Source organism: Sorex araneus, chromosome 4 (genome assembly GCF_027595985.1).
Source record: "Sorex araneus isolate mSorAra2 chromosome 4, mSorAra2.pri, whole genome shotgun sequence".
Classification (NCBI taxonomy): domain Eukaryota; kingdom Metazoa; phylum Chordata; class Mammalia; order Eulipotyphla; family Soricidae; genus Sorex; species Sorex araneus.
This window is the reverse complement of record NC_073305.1, coordinates 221,346,313-221,363,826: the sequence shown is the minus strand read 5'-3', so window position 1 is coordinate 221,363,826 and position 17,514 is coordinate 221,346,313. Positions and strand designations below refer to the sequence as shown.

Sequence of the window (17,514 nt, the reverse complement as noted above, 5' to 3'; positions counted from 1 at the left end):
TTTGCAACAGCATCAGAAACAAAGGGAAGAAAAAGCTTCTAGAGATTAAAAATAAATGAGATAAAACTATGCTAGTGATATTAAGAAAGATCAAACTACAAAGGAAATGAAGGTGGCAGTAAAAATTGTCCAAAATGGAAAATATCAAGAAACCCCACTGTAATGGTTATTTATTGTCTTGGCTCTAAGTTGTTTTGGTTATTTTTACCTGCCTGTGAGCTTTGCAAAGGTTTCTTCGTTGCCAGCCAGCAAAAGGCCAGGTCTTGGCTTTGGGGAGCTAGAGAGACTTTGGATGAGGAAGGGGTTCCTTCCAAATCTAATAAGTTTTGCTCGCCAGGTCCCCAGAGACACACTTGGTCCCTCTGACGCTCTGGTTCCTGAGGGCTCTGCAGGCCACAGCTCTTCCCAGATTTGTCATCTGACCCTCAGCTAAGCCAAAAACGGCAAGCCAAGACAAATCTATAACCTTTTTGAAAGTACTTGGGGAACCCAGTTTAGAATTCTTCACCCAGCCAAAGCTCCATTTCAACCAATAAATAATACATAAAATCCCATATCAAGATGATGCTATTGGTTGCTGAGTTTTCCCTCTCCAGGGTGGGCCTCAGTGATCTTCCACTCGTGTGCGGGTCTCCTCCGCCGTAGGCTTCCCCTGTGGCCTGGAGCCTGAACACTCATTTTCACTCATTTTCACTTTCGTTTTTGGGCCATACCCTGGGGTGCTGGGATGTAGCCCAAGTCAGCAGCATGCAAAGCAGTTTCCTTCATACCTGCTGACTGTTGCTCACCCCCAAACACTTTCCCCCCCATTTTTGGCTCACGCTGGACAGTGCTCAGGGGTACTCTCTGCACCCAGGAATTACTACTCGCAGCCTTGGGAGACCATATAGGGTGTTGGGGATTGAACTCGCATCACCACGTTTCAAGGCAAAAGCCCCCCCACTATGCTATTGTTTATTTTAAAATGACATTTAGAACAGTGCTTCTCGGTCAGATTTTAAAGTAGTTTTATCACCTCTATCTGCGTTTTCCTGGGTAACCCTGAGGTACGTGTGGAACCTGCTTCCTTTCAGTGCCCACACCTGAGGGAGTCTGCCCTGTGAAAGCTCAGTCTGCCCGGGGGAGCTGGGCCCACACAGTAGTTTCGGACGCCCGAGGCACCATCATTAAGTTCCCTCAGTGAAGCGGCAGTGTGGCCGGCTGCATGGCCACACCAGAGTGCCCTGGGACATTCTGATGATGAAAGATGGCAGAAGCCTCGCCTCAGAGAACCGTTTGTTCATGTCTTCAGTCTCCAGAGTCCTGAAGTCAAAGCCTTCATGTCTCTTCACGAGCTTTTCAGTTTTTCCATGAACCTCCAAAGATCCTCTAATTTTCCCCCTTGAAAAGAGGTTCCCTCTGTCACCGGCGCCCAGTGACCGTAGCCTCTCCTTCAGAGAGGGACTGCGTGGGCACGGACTTGGACAGACCCTCAGCTGAGCTTTGAGGCCTGGGTGGAAGGCCCGCCCTTCTCTGCCAGCGCTGGTCCTGGGTGGGGTGAGGTGACCATGCAGGAGGCCAGCACTGTCCTGACCACAAGAAGGCCCCCGGAAGCCCATTGTCTCGGAAGGCGCCCAGCCACACCGTTTGTGCTCACATCTCCACAGTGCACGCCGGGGCATTGGTCTTGATGGCCTCTGAGATCATTCTGGCCCCAGACTCTCCGATGTGGTTTCCCTGAAGGCTGGAAGAGACAGATTAGGAGCGGGCTAGAGAACCCGGGTGATGAGCTAGCGGCCTGCAGTTCTCTTAGGCAGAGAGCAGATAGTTGCAGGAAACGCAGAGCTCTGAGCACCGAGACCTTTGTGTAGCCAGCTCCTCCACGGACAGAGCGGCTCCCCACCCAGCAGTGCTCAGGGATCACTCCTGGCAGTGCTCGGGACCATATGAGCATGCCGGGAATCGGCCCCGGTTGGCTGCATGCAAGGCACGCAAGCACTGTGTGGCCCGCTGTACTGTGTGGCCCTGGAGGTCGGCTCCCTGTTCTCCCGGGTCCCCTGCGGGGCTGCTGAGGGCACGAGGAGCCCCCGAGCTGGGCGAGAAGGGCAGGGAGGTGCCACTCACTTGATGTGCCGGAGCCCGCGGTTACTCGCCAGCGCGGTGGCCACGCAGAGCATCTCCTCCATCCCCAGGGAATTCTCTTGAAGGCTACGCAGAGGAGAGGTGGAGACCGCAGTGAGCATTCAGGATGAGCCCGTGGGCCCAGGACGCTGTAGTGTCGGGGGGCGCGGAATGGGGACAGCTTTGGGTGGGTTTGCCACAGGTGCCAGTGTGCTGGTGGGGGCAGAAGCTGAAACTGAGCTCGCAGGAGAAAGCCTTCCTGTCCATGCCCTGGAGGAGGCCGTGGGGCCCAAACTGGATGCTCAGTGACTGACCTTGACCCCCCACCTGAGCTCAGCTGACCGGGCAGAAAGCAGCGAGAGGACATGGAGAGCCACCGACTGGGCTGCCCAGCCACTCACCTGAGTCTCTGCAGGCTTGTGTTGACTTTGAGAGCGGTCGCCAGGGCTTTTGCTCCTGCCACACCAATAGCGTTTCCTCTTAAGCTGCCCGGAAACAGAAACCTCAAATTCAGTAAGAGCTGAGGCGAGAGGCTAGCCTCCACGAGGCTCAGCTGGCCCCTGCCTCACCCAGAGAGGGTCAGCTCTGGGAAACACCATCAGGGAGGGGCTGAGGCCCACCCCTGCCTGGAGGAGGCACGGCCCTTCCCTCCCTCCGCTCTTTCCCTTCCAAAGAGGAAAGCTGGGTCCCAAAGTGCACCCCAGGGGGCTGGAGCAATAGCACAGCGGGTTGGGCGTTTGCCTTGCACACGGCTGACCCGGGTTCAATTCCCAGCATCCCATAGGGTCCTTTGAGTGCAGGGCCAGGAGTAACCCCTGTGCATTGCCGGATGTGACCCAAAAAGAAAAAAAAAGTGCACCCCAGGAGCACTGAACACAGGAATGTTTGCATGTTCTTGGGTTCCCCTCTCCCCAGGAATTTTCAGAGACCAGCTGGCCACCCCAGGGCCTCCGAAAGGACTGTCCATCCTGGAAGGCCAGCCTAGAGGGCAGGGCAGGGGCGCTGGTGAGCTTGAGCTGGGGTGGCTGGGATGTGTGAGTTCGTGTAAACTTGGTGTCTGGAGTCAGCAGCTTGGTCTCTGAGTAAGACAGGGGAGACCGGGTACTCACTCGAGAATCTCCAGGGTTCTGTTCACGGTCAAGGCCTCCCCAAGTGCCTGGGCCCCCAGGGCTCCGATGGACGTCACCTGGAGACTGAGAGGAGATGTTAGGGGTGTCAGGCTGGGGCTCCCGACCCTCACGCCTGTCCCCATTCAGCTTCCAAACTCCCTTCACTCTTGCCTTCCCTTTACGTGGGGCTGCAATGGCCAAAGAGCACTAGAGACAGTTGGCTCATGGCGTGTCCGAGGAACACTCGGTCTTACTGCTCAGATTCCCGGGTGAGGTCTGGCACCTGGCGCTTGGGGAGCAGTGGAGAGCGGCCCAGTTCTGACTGTGGGTACCCAGTTGCTAATGTTAGATCATACCCACCTTTCTTAACTGGGAAACCAGAGAGAGCGAGGGGACCGGGGTGAGTGAGTGACTTCCTGGGTGCCACGCTCCCCGGGACTTACTAGAGTGCAGTCAGGGCCGTGTTCACCTTCAGGGCACCTGCCACCGCCGAGGCCCCTTCGTCCCCAATGGTGTTCTCCTGCAAACTGAACACAGGGCGAGCCCCGCACCTCAGCCGGCTCCTCCCGCCCCGTCACTCACACCCGTGGCCTCGACTCCCATGGGGGCTCCTAGTAATCACTCAGAGGGACCAGGGGTCCACAAGAGGAGCGGGACAGATGAACATAAGGACATAAGGGCTTCTTGGAGCCTCCAGGAAACTTAGTGGCAGCCGTTGGTCCCCCAGGCTGGCCTTCCTATTCTGTTTCATACTGTCTTTAATAGCAATCATCCTGTTTAGGAAGAGCTGGCGCGAGTGAGCGAGCGTGCAGGAGAGTGAATTCCATACAGTGCAGAGATGTTACAGGCCAGAGCGGATCCATACAACGCAGAGCAGTTTGGGTTACACCCCAAAACTCCAAGTGGGATGTGGGGGTCTCCAGACTGGAGTACAGCATTTCATATCTTAAGATGGGGGCTCCCTCCCTCGAGCGAGGTGTCCAGCCTGGAGCAGCGTTGGCCGAGTCCAGCACAGGGGCTGTGAGATGGCCCTGCTCCATGCACTGGCTCAGGCCTAGCATCGGTGGGGCCCCTGGTGGACCCTGTACCCCCAGGCTGAGGGTCACTGGAAGGAGCCCCAGGAAGACCTCCCGCCGGAAAGGGGGCGGGAAGGGAGTTGAAGCAGCCACCAGCCTGTTTCCGGGGGCAGTTTGCCTTAGTGCCCCTAGGGAGTAGGGAGAGGACCAGGTGTGGTCAGCTGCCCGGGGACGTGGGGAGAGGGCTCCTGGAAATGCCGCATCACGTGATGGAACCAAGGAGCCAGCCTGTGGGGGTTCTTCAGGCACTTTGCAGACACCCCCTCCGCCCCCCAGCCCCCCATCATGGAGCAGGCAGTGGCTCTGCGGGGCTGCAGCTGAGAGAGGTCTGAGGTCTGGAGCATAGGTCTGGGGTCACTGGGACGGGAAGCGCTGGAGGCCTGGGGCGCAGGTGAGGAACAGGATTTCGGTCACCAAAGAACCAGCCAGAGACGGGGCAGCCTGGAGGCTGAGGGGAAGCGGGAGCAGCCGAGGCTGAAAGGCAGACGCAGTCTCACCGCCAGCCTGCAAGTCCGGCCGTCCCACCCTCCCGGCACGGACAGCGGCGCCACGTGCCCGCCAGGCACAGACACGAGCGGGCAGGCGGCTCCACTGTCCAGCCTGTGAGGTCTGCCCACAGTGGCTGCCCGGGCACGGCCAGGCTGAAGAGCCGAGGCTGGCTTACACCCACGGGGGCAAACGGAGCATGACGCTAATTGGAAGTTGTGGGCCACAAACTGTCCCCTGGGGGACCCTTCCGTGTCCAGAGCAGGCAGAGCCAAGCGCTGGGGGCACCAGGTTCCTGGAGGTGATGGGAAGCTGTAGAAGAGACTGTGGAGGGGCCGGAGTGACAGTACAGTGGGGAGGGCACTGGCCTTGCACGCGGCCAACCGGGCTCAGTCCCCTGCATCCCATATAGTCCTCGAGCACTGCCGGGAGTAATTCCTGAGCACAGAGCCAGGAGTAACCCCTGAGCATCACCGGGTATGACCCAAAAAGAGCCAAAGAGAAAAAAAAGAAAGAATTGGCTGTGGCGATGGATGGTCCCCCACTGCAGCCTGCCGGGTGCCAGCAGGCGGGGCTTCTGCAGGCGGCGGGAGCCGTAAAGCGGAAAGAGCACACGAAGGTGAAAGGAGCCTGCTGGTCTTTGGGCAGATGTGACCGACCAACCGAGAGCGGGGCCTGGGCCTGCCCCCCCGCGCCCCACGGACCCCACTTACTGCAGACTGGCCAGGCTCTTGTTGAGCTGCAGCGCCTGGCCCAGCGCCCGGGCAGCGCCGGCCTGGAGGAAGTTCCACTGCAGGCTGCACGGACAGAGTCATGTGACCCAGGTGCAGGGCTGGGTGCCCAACACCGCCATGCCTCTCCATGAGCCCATCTCGGGAGGTTGAGGGCAGCCTCCCGGAGCCCCGAGACTGTCGGGGAGCCCTGCACTTAGCGGGCTGCATCCCCAAGGGGACGGTGGGCACTGCCGACTCACTGGAGGGACGTGAGCGCGCGGTTCTCCCTCACCGCCCCCGCGATGGCCTGGGCGCCTCGGTCATACAGGAGGTTGGCTGTCAGGCTGAGGGGAAATGGGGTTGAGTGAGGGGGCGGCCGGGGGCCCCTGGCTCCCCATCCATGCTTGCTCAGGTCCTGTGGAAGGGGCCAGTGGCTTCTCTCCCCGCTGCCGCCTCCTGCCTGCACCGGGGCGCGGAGCAGCTGCCGGGCCCCGCACTCACTCCAGGTCCCTCAGGCTGCTGTTGCCGCGGAGTGCCTGGGCCAGGGCCTGGGCTCCCTCGGAGCTGATGGAGTTTTCTCGAAGGCTAAGAGAGGAGAAGAGGATGAACTGCCAGCCAGATAGGTAGGACCACAGGGGACCGCCCAGGAAGGGGAGGACAGCAGGGGACCCTGAGCAGCTTGCATGTAGGAGCCACCACTCTGGCCCGGGATGGGCTGCCCGGCCCCAGCCTGTCCTTCCTGTCCCGAGACTGAGAGCCGTGGCACACACACTCACTTGAGGCTGAGGAGGGTCTTGTTGGTGCAGAGGGCCCGGGTCAGCGCCGACACCCCCGAGTCACTGATGGAATTGCTCTGCAGGCTGCAGACAGGGCACACTTGGTCCCAGGGCCCAAGGCTACGGGGCGGCCGGGAAGTCCACAGAGAGTTGGGGCCTGCAGACAGGACGTCATGCCCGGCCTCGGGGTCCAGGACAGCCAGCCGAGCTCAGGCTCAGCCCTGCAGCCGGCAGAGAATGGCACCACCAAGTCTCCCCAGCTGGCATCATCAAACGCCCTGTCCCCAAGGCAGTTGACCAGTCTTGGCCATGGCTCAGCCTTTCGGCAGCTGTGGGTGCTGCTTATCACCCTCCAAACTTCAGAGCCACCAGTCTATTCCTGGGTATCTGGGTGGGTGGGTCTGGATGGGCGAGGCATGACTGACCACCCTCCAGCCCCACCTACCCACCGGCTGGAGGGCCCCTCAGCCCACGGGGGTCACACGGACTCACTCACCCCAGGCTTCCCAGGCTCTGATTCTCCTGCAGGGCCTCAGCCAGCGCCTTGGCACCTCCGTCGCCAATGCTGTTACTAGAGAACCTGCAGGGGAGGCCCAGAGAGTTGGCCTCTGAGAGCGGCCAGCCAGGCGGGGCCTGGAGACCAGGGCTCTAGCACGCTCAGGAAGAGGTGACCTTCACGATGGCCACTCAACACCTCTATTGCAAACTATAGCTTCCTACAGGAGAGAGAACAATAGGGAATGCCCTGCCGCAGAGGCAGGGTGGGGTGGTGGGGGTGGGGGTGGGGGTGGCGGGAGGGATACTGGGAACATTGGTGGAGGAGAATGGGCACTGGTGGAGGGATGTAAATGAAATGCAAACATGAAAGTTCATAAGTTTGTAACTGCACCTCACAGTGATTCACTAATTAAAATTTAAGAAAAAAAAGGAAGAGGTGACCTCTGTTGTCACAGAGGGCCTTGACTCCCTGGCACTGGGCAAAGGACAAGGCCTTCGTGAGGGATATTTATAGTAGTTGGAGAAGGTGGCCGGGAAGTGCCGGGAAAGCCATCATGGCCAGTGATGCTTACGCCTTTCCCTGCCCTGGGACTCTAGGCCTCCGTTCCCCTGATCAAGTCTTTCAGAACTAAAGCCAACGTCCTGCACGCCCAGCTTCCATCTGCCCACCCACTTACCCTCATCTGTTCTTCCCTTTATCTGTCCTCCCCTACCCATCATACACTCATCCTTCCATCACTCAATGATCCACCCACCCACCCATCCATTTGTCTTTGACCCACCATCCACCCACCATCCATCCATCCACCCACCCACCCACCCACCCACCTACCCATTCATTCATCCTCCCACCCAACCATCCATCCATCTCTTCATCTCCATGTGCACAAATATTTGTTGAGCGAGCGCTGCCAGGCGCAAGCCCCCATTTAGCCCTTCTGCATGTCTCACATGAGCTCCTTGAGGCTCCTGTTGTGTTTCAGGGCGGCTGCCAGATGCTGGGCTCCCGTGGGCCCGATGTTGTTGTTCTGCAGGCTGTGGGAAATGAATGGGGTCCTTCGGCAAAGCTGGCCTCGGCATTCTGCCTCATGACCAGAGATCAGAGGGCATGCAAGTGCCCTCTGCGCTTGCCACGGTGTGGGCAGGGCTCCAGGTAAAGCCTGTAGGCCGTTCCCGAAGTCCCCTGTGGGGAGGAGGCGGCAAGGACAGCACCCTGGCGGGACCCGGAGAAAGCAGTGGCGGCTCTAATCTCTCCAGCAGCTCTGGAACCCCCCAGCAGTCACTCCCATAGGCCAGTCTGCACGCCTGGTCCCACTGGGCCTCGTGCTGCACAGACCGCCCCCCCCCCGCCCCCGCCGCCAGCACCTCGCCTCCCCTCCCCCACACAGACTGCATCCGCAGCCGCCCAGCCCCAGGCCTTCCCCTGCTTCCCAGTGGCCAGAGCTGACTGGGTTAGCTACCCCTCGCCCTGGAAAACCCTTCCTCTGTTCCTCGGAGCAGCATGCAGGTCTTTTAACACGCTAACTGGGGCTCATTCATCCCAGGCCCAGTGACAGGCGCGCCAGGATGGAGCGACTCCCTGGTCCAACCCCGCTCCCGTCACAGTGCCTGCTGGGCAGCTGCCCTGAGCAGCTCTTTCCTCTGGACACAGAGGCTGTGTGGCCCCGGGGCTGTCCCCTCTTCCTTGAGGACACACTCAAAGTGTGCATGGGCCAGCTGGTGGGACGGGGGGGGGTGGGGGAGGGCGGTGGCACCGTGTGACGGCTGCAGACAACACGGGGTCTGGTGGGTTTGACTCAGGTACGAAGTGTGGAGACTTTCTTTCAAATTGCTGCCACAGCCCTGACCCCTGGGCAAATCCCTGGCCACGCGCCACCCACATCTCCTTGCAGAAGACAAGGGGGAGGAAGGAGAAAGGGGCCGAGGGACCAGGCCCTGCCACTCACTGCAGCACGGAGAGATTCCGGTTGGCGGCCAGGGCCTCGGCCAGGTACCTGGCCCCGCCATCCCCGACCATGTTGCTCTGGAGGCTGCAGAGACAAGAAAGGGCCAGAGTCTCCACCAGGGGCCCCAGGAGGGACGGCCCTGATGGCGCAGGTCCCCTGGGAGCCGCAGAGCCATGTCCCTTCCGACTGGTGACCACGGTGTCTGGTAGCAATGACAAGGATATCCTCAGTCCCCAGGTCTGCTGGCTGGCGAGGATTCGGAGAGCGCGCCCCGCTCTTTGGGGACATAGGGCAGAGGTGACGAGCACGGCCTGGCAGGAGCCTGTAACCCTGGGGCCCAGGGGGCGAAGCAGACGGCCTCCCCGAGTCCTGGAGGAGCCGCAGGGGAGCACAGTGGTGGCCCCGCTCGGGAAGAGTGAGCTTTTCATGGCATGGCCTTGCTGTGCGCCCGTATTTCGGTCCCTGCTCCATCTGTTACCTCGGACACAATCGTCGGGCAAGACCGTGTGGGGACTGGCTCGAGATCCCAAATGCTGTGTTATCTGGTGGATCACAAACTCTGGTCCTGCCCTTTGCAGCCCCGTCCCACTCATGGGCCCGAGAGCGGAGGGCACGCACCTCAGAGAAGCCAGAGTCCGGTTGATCTTCAGGGCGTCGGCCAGTGCCTTGGCCCCCGGAGGCCCGATAGAGTTGCTGCGGAGGCTGGTGGTCAGAGGGAGAAGCGGTCAGTTCCTCCTGGGGATGAGGCCCAGCTCCCCAGTTCAGTCTGTCTGCCCCAGGGCCTGGCTCCTTGGCCACGTGCAGAGAGGAGAGTGGCACCAGGGGTGAGACTCGGAGCCCGCCGCCCCCCAGAGGGCAGAGCTGGGCCTCCCGCGCACTCACTCCAGAGCGGTCAGGCTTCTGTTGACCAGCAGGGACCTGGCCAGGGCTCTGGCACCTTTGCTCTTGATCTGGTTCTCCGCCAGGCTGCCCAGGAGAGGGAGAGAATGGTTACCTGAGGCCGGCCAGGCCTGACCCTCTTCCAAGCCACCTGCAAGAGAGCTGTGGCAGGACACCCCTGCCCCTGGGGGTAGCACGAGGTGGTCCTGGCGCCCTGGACTCGGGGAGAGTCCCCCACTCTCTCTTTCCCTCGGCACAGAGGTGATCGGACACGACCCGTTACCCTCTGTGCCTGATTTTCTACGCCTGACTTATTTCGTGGTGTGGCTTCCTTAGAGACGAGGTCAGAAGCTCGTGGGGAGATGGAAGGGTCTCTCTGGAGGGACCCTTTGGGGCTGTGAGCCCAGACTCGTCTGTCCCGGTCGTGTGGAAATCACGTGGATGCCATCCCGTGGGAGCGTGCAGAAGCCGGGCCCGTGGACAGACCTCCCGGCCCGCACAGGGACACGCCTGTCCCGCCCCTCCCCGCGGCAGGCTGGAGAGCCGTGGCCAGCGCGCCCCTCTGGAGAGGCCCTGGCCGCGGAGCCGCTACCTGAGCCTCCCGATGCGGCAGTCCTTCCCACTCAGCACGCTGCCCAGCAGCTCTGCCACTGGCTCCTGGAACTGGTTGGCGTCCAGCCTGCGCAGGGGGAGTGGCGGCCGTGAGCAGGCCGGGCGGGCCGGGAAGACAAAGGCCGGACGTCCAGATAGGGCGTGAACTCGGCCCCCCAGAGCGGCACCGCCGGGCCGGGCACCTCCTCTCGGGGAGCTGCCTCCGGAGGCACGTGAATGCCAGCAGCGCTGCCAGGGATGGCTGTCGGGGTGGAGAGTGCCCCCCTCCCCAGTGCCGCCAGGCTGTGGCCATGCCGCAGACGGGCCTCCAGCCTGGGGGCCTCGGACTCCCTTGCCGGTGCCCACAGTGCCTTCGTGTACGGTAGACAGGGCCGCCCGCCACCAACCAGGCATCAGAGCAAGGCCGGAGGGGCGGGTGGCAGGGAGACCACGGCCCCGCCCTCACCTGACTGCTCGGAGGTGGGATTGACCCCCTAACTGGACACAGCCGAGGGCTGACCGTGGGCAGGAACGCTCCACTCCGCCCCACACCTTGTATGCCACACAGCCCCGTGCCCACCTCAGGCTCTGGCAGTGGAGCAGCTGGGGCAGCAGGCTCTGGAGGACCCCCTGACTCAGGCGCAGGGGCAGGTCGGCGGTCTGGGCTCGGGCATCTGACACCTGCAGGGCGTAGGCCAGCGCGGCCCGGTGCGCAGGCGCCGTGAGCCCGGCCAGGCCCCCGCTGTCCAGGGCGGCCTCCACGCCGCGGACCAGCTCGGTGTGCTGCAGCTCCTGCAGGCACTGCACCACATTGACCTCGCGGGCGCCCACGGCCGCGCTGGGCCGCAGGCAGCCCTGCAGGAGCTCGGCGGCCTGTGCCCAGTAGCCCTGGTGCTCGCCCTGGGCCAGCAGGGTCCCTGCCAGCAGGGCATTGACCCTGGGGGACAGGAGGCCGGACAGGAAGCGCAGGAACACATCCAGCCGCCCGTCCTCGGCCTGCATGGCCCGGTGGGCCGCGTTCCGGAAGTGCGCAAGGAAGCCGAGCCGGGGCCAGGACATGCTGCCCTCGGTGAAGAGGTCGAAGACGGCCCTCTTGGACGCGCCATAGTAGTAGGCGGCCGCCATGAACTCCTGCAGCGAGAGGTGGATGAAGCTGTACGCCGCGCCCTCGTGCTGCAGGAAGCAGCTGCCCGGGCGGCTGGGGAGCAGCGCCAGGTCCACGCCGAACGCCTTGAGGTCCATCTCGTAGAACACGCTTTTCTTCCTGAGCAGCCCGTGGAAGGCCAGCCGGCCCAGTGTGCTCACCAGCCTGCGGCAGCCGGGAGCCGCCTGCTCGGGGCGCGGGCTCAGGCTGCCCTTGTCCACCCCCTCCCCGACGAGGGCCATCCTGAAGTAGCAGGAGTAGAGCTCACACAGGCCCCTGGGGGGCTGCGGCTCGGCGTCCTGGGGCCCTCGCCGGTGGCGGCCCACGTGGCCCAGGGCCGAGCCCGCCAGGCGGCAGAAGGCCGGGACGGTGCACATGAGGTAGAGCGCGCGGTTGGCCCGCGCCTGGCTCAGGGCCCAGGCGGCCAGGGCTGGGGCCTCGGCGAACATCCGCTCCAGACACGCAGTGACCTCCGTCTCGTTCAGGCCCCGGATCTCCGTCAGCCGGTCCACCAAGCCCCCCGGGATCTGGCCTGCCGTGCCAGGGCGGGAGGTGACCCAGACCGAGACCTCCGGGAAGAGGTTGCCCCGGATGATGTTGGTGACGAGGTGGTCCACTTGGAGCTCCTTCCTGGGGTCCGTGCAGGCCGCAGTGTCGGCGAAGTCCAGCGGGGCCCTGCACTCGTCCAGCCCGTCCAGGATGAGCAGGGCCCTGGACAGGGAGGGGGCGGGGCCCAGCTCGCCGGCCTGCAGGAAGGCCGAGCGAGCCAGTCTGTCTGCGGACAGCTTGTCATGTGTGTTCAGGTCCCGGAAAGTCACGGGCAGCACCAGGGAGAAGTCCCTGCCCACCTGCCCCTGAGCCCAGAGGCGGACAAACTCCCTCACCAGGGTGGTCTTGCCCACACCAGCCACCCCGATGGTGACAGAGACTCGGGGCGGGATGGACACCCGAGACAGGGGAAGGAAGAGCCTGTCGAGGGGGAGGGGCCTGGCCACAGGCCAGTGCCCGCGGGTGGCCTCCACCTGCGTGAAGTCATGCTCCTTGAGCTGCAGGTCCGTCAGGCCCTCCGCCAGCTGCAGCCTGGCCCAGGTGGTCCCTGGTTCCGGGCCGCTGCCCACCCTGCTCAGCAGAGCCTCGCGGTGCCTCTGGATCCTGGAGTCTGCAGGACGAGACCAGAGGATGGAACCGGGAAGGGGCGGGGCGGGGCGGCCCGAGAGCACTCACCCCCCTCTGCCTACCATGACCGTGGGGCCGGAGCGCAGCATCGGGCGTTCTGCAGGGGGTCTGCGCGCTCTGACTGCCCTTCCCGGCCAGCAGGTCCACGAGGGCTTTCACCTGCACGGCCGGGGAGCTGGCACCGTGGCCCTGGCCAGTCTCCCCACCCGTCCACACCTCCTGCTTTCTCATGGAATCCAGGATTGACACCAGGAGCTGCAGGGAGAGGGTCTGAGCTGAGTCCCCAGACTGACCTGGACAGGTAAGCGAACGTCCAGAAGGGACAGGATGGGAAGTGTCCGGAGGCGAAGCAGGAGAGGGTGCAAGCAGGGCCTGGCCTGGAGCCTGAGCACCCACCCCTGGACCCTCCCTCCCCACTTACTGGCTGTGTGACAAGGGATGGGCCGCCTGGGCTCTCTGTGTCGCTGAGCCGTCATGGGTAACGTGGCAGGGCTCGGGCATGTGCGGGCTGCTGGCCTGGAAGGCTAGCCTGCGACTCCGGGCCCTGTTCTGGAAAAGCTAAACTGAGGAGACAGCAGGGAGATTGCCAGGGCTCAGGGGCGGGGGAGCGAAGGACGAATGGGTGGAGTGCGGAGGCTTTTGTTTTCTTTTGGGGTCACACTGGCAGTGTCCGGGGCTTAACTCCTGGCTCTGTACTCGGGGAACCTCAGGGTGGGCGCGGGGAGCCCTGTGGGGTGCCAGTGCAGAGGAGGTTCAGGCCCAGTAACAAAGGTGCCCTCGAGCTGGGCTGCCCTCGTGAGGATGTGGAAGGAGAAAGGGGGGACCCGGCACTTCCTGGAAAGCTTAAACTGCTCCCTAAGCCCAGGTGTGACATGCCCTGCAGCTTTCACCCCTGCACCGCATGGTCCCCCAAGCACTGAGCCAGGAGCAGCCCCTGGGTCCCACCTCGTGTGGCACCAAAACCGAACAAACACGGAGACAATGACCAGGAAGAAAGGGCGGCCGTGTGCACAGAGCAGAGCGCGGGGCTGCTCTGTACCCGCATCCCTCCGCCCTCCTGCCCCGAGGGTCCCACCTGCCCGCTTGCCTTTGCTGCCGGGATGACGCCCCTGGCGCCATCGCTGGTGCTCCCTGTGTCTCAGTCCACAGGGCACCCGAGCCGTCCCGCCTCTCCTCACCTGCAGTGGGTGGGGTGTCCTCCAGCTGGCCCTAGGCTCGTCGAGGCACTGGGGCGGCCATTCCTTGTCCATGGGCCTAGGAGAGAAGGGTTGTGGGACTAGGCAGTCCCAGCGGAGGACCGAAACTGTCTCCGCCTTCCAGCCTCGCCTGTGCTCTCTGGGCCCAGTTGCTCACTGGGAGGGGCCCGCCGGCCACAGTCCCCGGACCCAGCATCCTTCCTGCACCCTCTTGACATGAACTGCTCTGCATGGAAAAGACTCGGGGGAGCTCAAAGCCAGTGGGGAGCACCTGAGAGTGCCCATTCTTGTGACAGGGCAGAGCTGGCCACAGGTGACCCATCGTGGGTGAAGGTTCCGTTGCCCTGCTCATTGGCGCCCGCTCAGTCGTGGGCGGGCAAGCTGCTTCTCTGACGCGGCCGTGGGGAACGATGCTGCTGTTTGCTCTGTGTGTATGGCTCCTGTTACATGAGCTTGATTCCTCTGCTCCTTCCATTCCTAGTTGGATATTTTTCGTTCGTGAAAGGGTGTTGAATTTTGTCAAGTCCTTTTCCTATAGTGCTTGAGATGATCATGCGTTTCCTTCCTTCATTCCGTTGATGAGGCATGACTGATTCTCTCTGCTGAACCAACCTTGCATTCCAGAAACACATTCCACTGAGGGCTTGCATTGCTGTTCATTAGGAATATTTCTTGGGCGCTTTCTTGCCGTGTGGCGTGACTCAGTGAATCTGAAAGCATGCTCTGCGGTTTTTTTTTTTTAAGTTTGGGAAGGCTTTGTATTGCTACTTCTCTTTTTTCTTGGGGTGGGGGTCTCCCAAGCAGTGCACAGGGGGCCCAGGGACCCCTCCTAGCAATTATCAACCAACCAGGCCAGCGGTTGAGTGCAAGGGTTCAAGGATGCTGTGCTGCTCAGGCCCAGCAGTGCCGCCATCACCTGGGACACGGGGAGCTCGGGGCCTCCAAGGCAGTGCTCTGAGGTTGTGCAGTGCCGGGAGTCAGGGGGAGGTGGCTGCGGGGAGGGCCCTGGCCCTGTACTCTCTCCGCCCGCTACCTGTCTCAGTGCTCGGTGGAACTTTCCGGGAGTCTATCAAGGCCAGGGCTTGCTGTGTTGGGAGTTTCGTTGAGTTTACATTTTGTATTTTGGGGGCGCCCCTGCATGTGAGGCTTGGGATTATCTTAGCGCTGCTCTGGCGACCCTGCAGTCGCGCCTCTGCTACTCCAGCCCTCTGAGCTCTCTCCCCGCCCCGACGGTCAGGTTTTGGGGAACTTTTCAGAGAGACAAGCTTTGTGCCTGGGTTTTTCTCATTGTTCCTTTTCTCTGCCTTGCTTCTGTCTGCTCTAACCTTTAAGTTAGCTAGCAGCAGTGGTTTCTAACGTCGAGACCGTCGTGCGGCTCTGTCCTGTTCACGGGGTGGGGAGGCTTTGCTAGAGGTAGACGCAGGTTGGAGGCGCTGGGGCCCCACAGGAGGGCGGGGGCAATGAGTCTGCCCCTGGTGGGACATTATCCGGAACAGAGTGGGGGGAGTTTGGGGCCACACCCAGCAGTGCTCAGGGGACTTTGTAGTGCTGGGGGTTGACTGAGGTCACTTCTTGCCAGGCCTGGCTTGTGGCTGAGATGCCAACGGGGCAGGCCTGGGATGGGGGTGGGGTGCTGCCCAGGGAAGGCCGAGGGTCCAGTGTCTGAGCTGCGTGGCAGCTCTGCGCCCCACAGGGCCTTGCTGGGAAGCCGGGCCCCCTGGGGCTGTCGCAGACACCATCCTGCTGCCTGGTCAGTTCTGCCTGATCTCTGAGACCTGGATCCTGGCCCCTCGCAGAGCCCCTTTGGCCCCCCTGCCGTGCCTGGTGACCAGAGGGCACAGTCTTGGGTTCCTGGACATCGCTGTCCTGCTGCCTGCTCAGTGCTGAGCCCCAAGGCAGCTTCACAGAGGAGGGGGACGAGGCCCCCCTGCCGCAGGCCTGTCCTGAGGCACTGGTGTCCCTGGGCCAACCCTGGAGACACCCGGCCTGCCCTCCCCCCGCCCCCAACCGCCCCGGAGCCTGTGGAGAGCCCCACAAGGTGTGTGTCCATCGAGGGTCCGAGGAGCCTAGTCAGGACAGAACTGGCGGGAGCAGGAACCTGCTTGGCTCGGCGCTCGCCCCCTCCCGTGAGGCTCCCGTGTTCCCACCCACCGAGCAGCTTCCCGGGCTGCACCCTGGGGCCTCCCCCGCAGCGCCTCTGCACGCCCGGCTCCTTCCTGCTCCTTCCTGCGCCATCGCTGGGCTCTGTCCCTCGCTCACGGGGCCGTTTGTCTACTCCACCCCAGCCAGCCCTGAGAGCGGTGGCTGCCTTCCTGCAGCTGAACCGCTTCCTCCCTGCCAGCACTTACCTCCTGGGGTGCCCGGCCAGGGGACTGAGGAGCTGCGTCCGGTCCGGGCCCCAGCAGAGGTGGTAGCGGGGAGGTAGGGAGGGGTCCTGGGAATCGGTGGCAGGTCCGGGCCTGGTGTGCAGCGGTCCCCAAGCCTACCCCGGCTCTCACGGCCAGGGTTCCTCACCTCTTCCTGTGCCGCCGCACCTCAGCCCTCCTTCCTGTCTGAGTCAAAAGCCAACAGTCTCGCAGACAGCGCAGTGAGCCGCGGCCACAGCGGCTCTGTCACCGCTCTGCAAGGGAGGCGGAGGGGCTCGTACCCACCCAGGGCGCCAGCGAGTCCTGGTGCTCAGGGAGCCGCCCAGCCCGGGCCACGGGCACTGGAGCACCTGCCCTGGTCCCCAGCAGCGTCGGGGCCTGGGGATTGTTGGCACCAGGACGCGGTCACTCTCGGCAGGTGTTCTTGGGGACGGGGGCCTGCCATAGTGTCCCCGACTGGAAGCTGGGTCCCACTCTTGGGTCCCACTTCCGCCCAGCGACGTGTGTCTGTGCCTCGAGTGTCCAGGAGGCAGGCCTGACGCTGTGTGGAGCAGGAGCACTGAGGAGGGGCCAGAGAGGAGGTGACCTGGGAGGGTGCAGGCAGGTCCCCGAATCTCGGGAGCTGCGGGGTGATGGGGGACCCTTTTCCTGCTGTGGCCCCTCAGCGCGCCCTGAGCACCCAGTTACCAGGGTGTACACAGTGGGTGAGGCCCAGGCCGGCAGGGGCCCATCTCCGGCCCTCTTGGCTCAGGGAGACGGCCCGGAGAGTGCGAAGGAAACTGCCTGCTCCGGGGGTCTCGGCTGTCCCAATCCCTGTGCCTCTGCCCGCAGGACCCACCCCTGGGCTGCTCCTACCCCCACCCCGCCTTTCCTTTCTGTCTGGCATGGCCTTGACCCTCCCTGACTTGACCCTGAGGCTTCCGCCTGCGGGGCTGGGCTCTGGGGCTGTTGCTTGCCGAATGCCAGGCCGGGCTGGGGAAGATGGCACTGCTGGGGGCTCTGGTCCCATCACAGCCGGCTGTCACGGTCCTGCCAACCCCACCGTAGTAGTGACTTTTTCACAGCTCCTGGGCGCCACACCAGGGCAGGGCAGTTGCTGGAAGATTCCAGCAGGGGTCCCCACACTGCTGCCCGGCGGACATCAGCCCCTTGGCTGGACCTGAGTTGGGTCTGATTTCTAGGGGCCAAGTTCTGTTTTGTACCTGGTTGTCAGGATGGGCTGTTTGCTATTGTGTTTGGGCCACACCCAGCAGTGCTCAGGGGTCACTCGGGGCGGAGCTTGGGACCCAGGTTGGTCTCCTGCACAGTAAGCGCCTCACCCTGTACTGACTCAGGCCCTGCAAAGACTCACGTCTCCGGCTTGCTGCTGGCCTTCTGGTGGCCTTCATGATCCCACCTGCCAAGGTTCCTCACCTTCCCCCGGCAGCGGCCTTAACCTCTTTACAGCCTCCACCACCC

The 17,514-nt window shown here is 62.9% G+C and overlaps 1 protein-coding gene across 1 annotated transcript; it reads right to left on the bottom strand.

The window, feature by feature from the left end:
- Window positions 1–1,583: 1,583 nt before the first annotated feature.
- NLRC3 (NLR family CARD domain containing 3) lies at window positions 1,584–12,767 on the bottom strand. The gene is made up of 17 exons (XM_004604155.2): window positions 12,557–12,767; window positions 10,755–12,477; window positions 10,176–10,262; window positions 9,587–9,670; window positions 9,323–9,406; window positions 8,705–8,788; window positions 7,710–7,793; window positions 6,757–6,840; window positions 6,261–6,344; window positions 5,986–6,069; window positions 5,745–5,828; window positions 5,485–5,568; window positions 3,653–3,736; window positions 3,210–3,293; window positions 2,502–2,585; window positions 2,104–2,187; window positions 1,584–1,723 (listed from the first exon to the last, which is right to left on the bottom strand). Exons 1-17 carry the CDS (start codon window positions 12,723–12,725, stop codon window positions 1,633–1,635), a joined length of 3,162 nt encoding a protein of 1,053 aa, XP_004604212.1. The 5' UTR covers window positions 12,726–12,767; the 3' UTR covers window positions 1,584–1,632.
- Window positions 12,768–17,514: the final 4,747 nt, after the last annotated feature.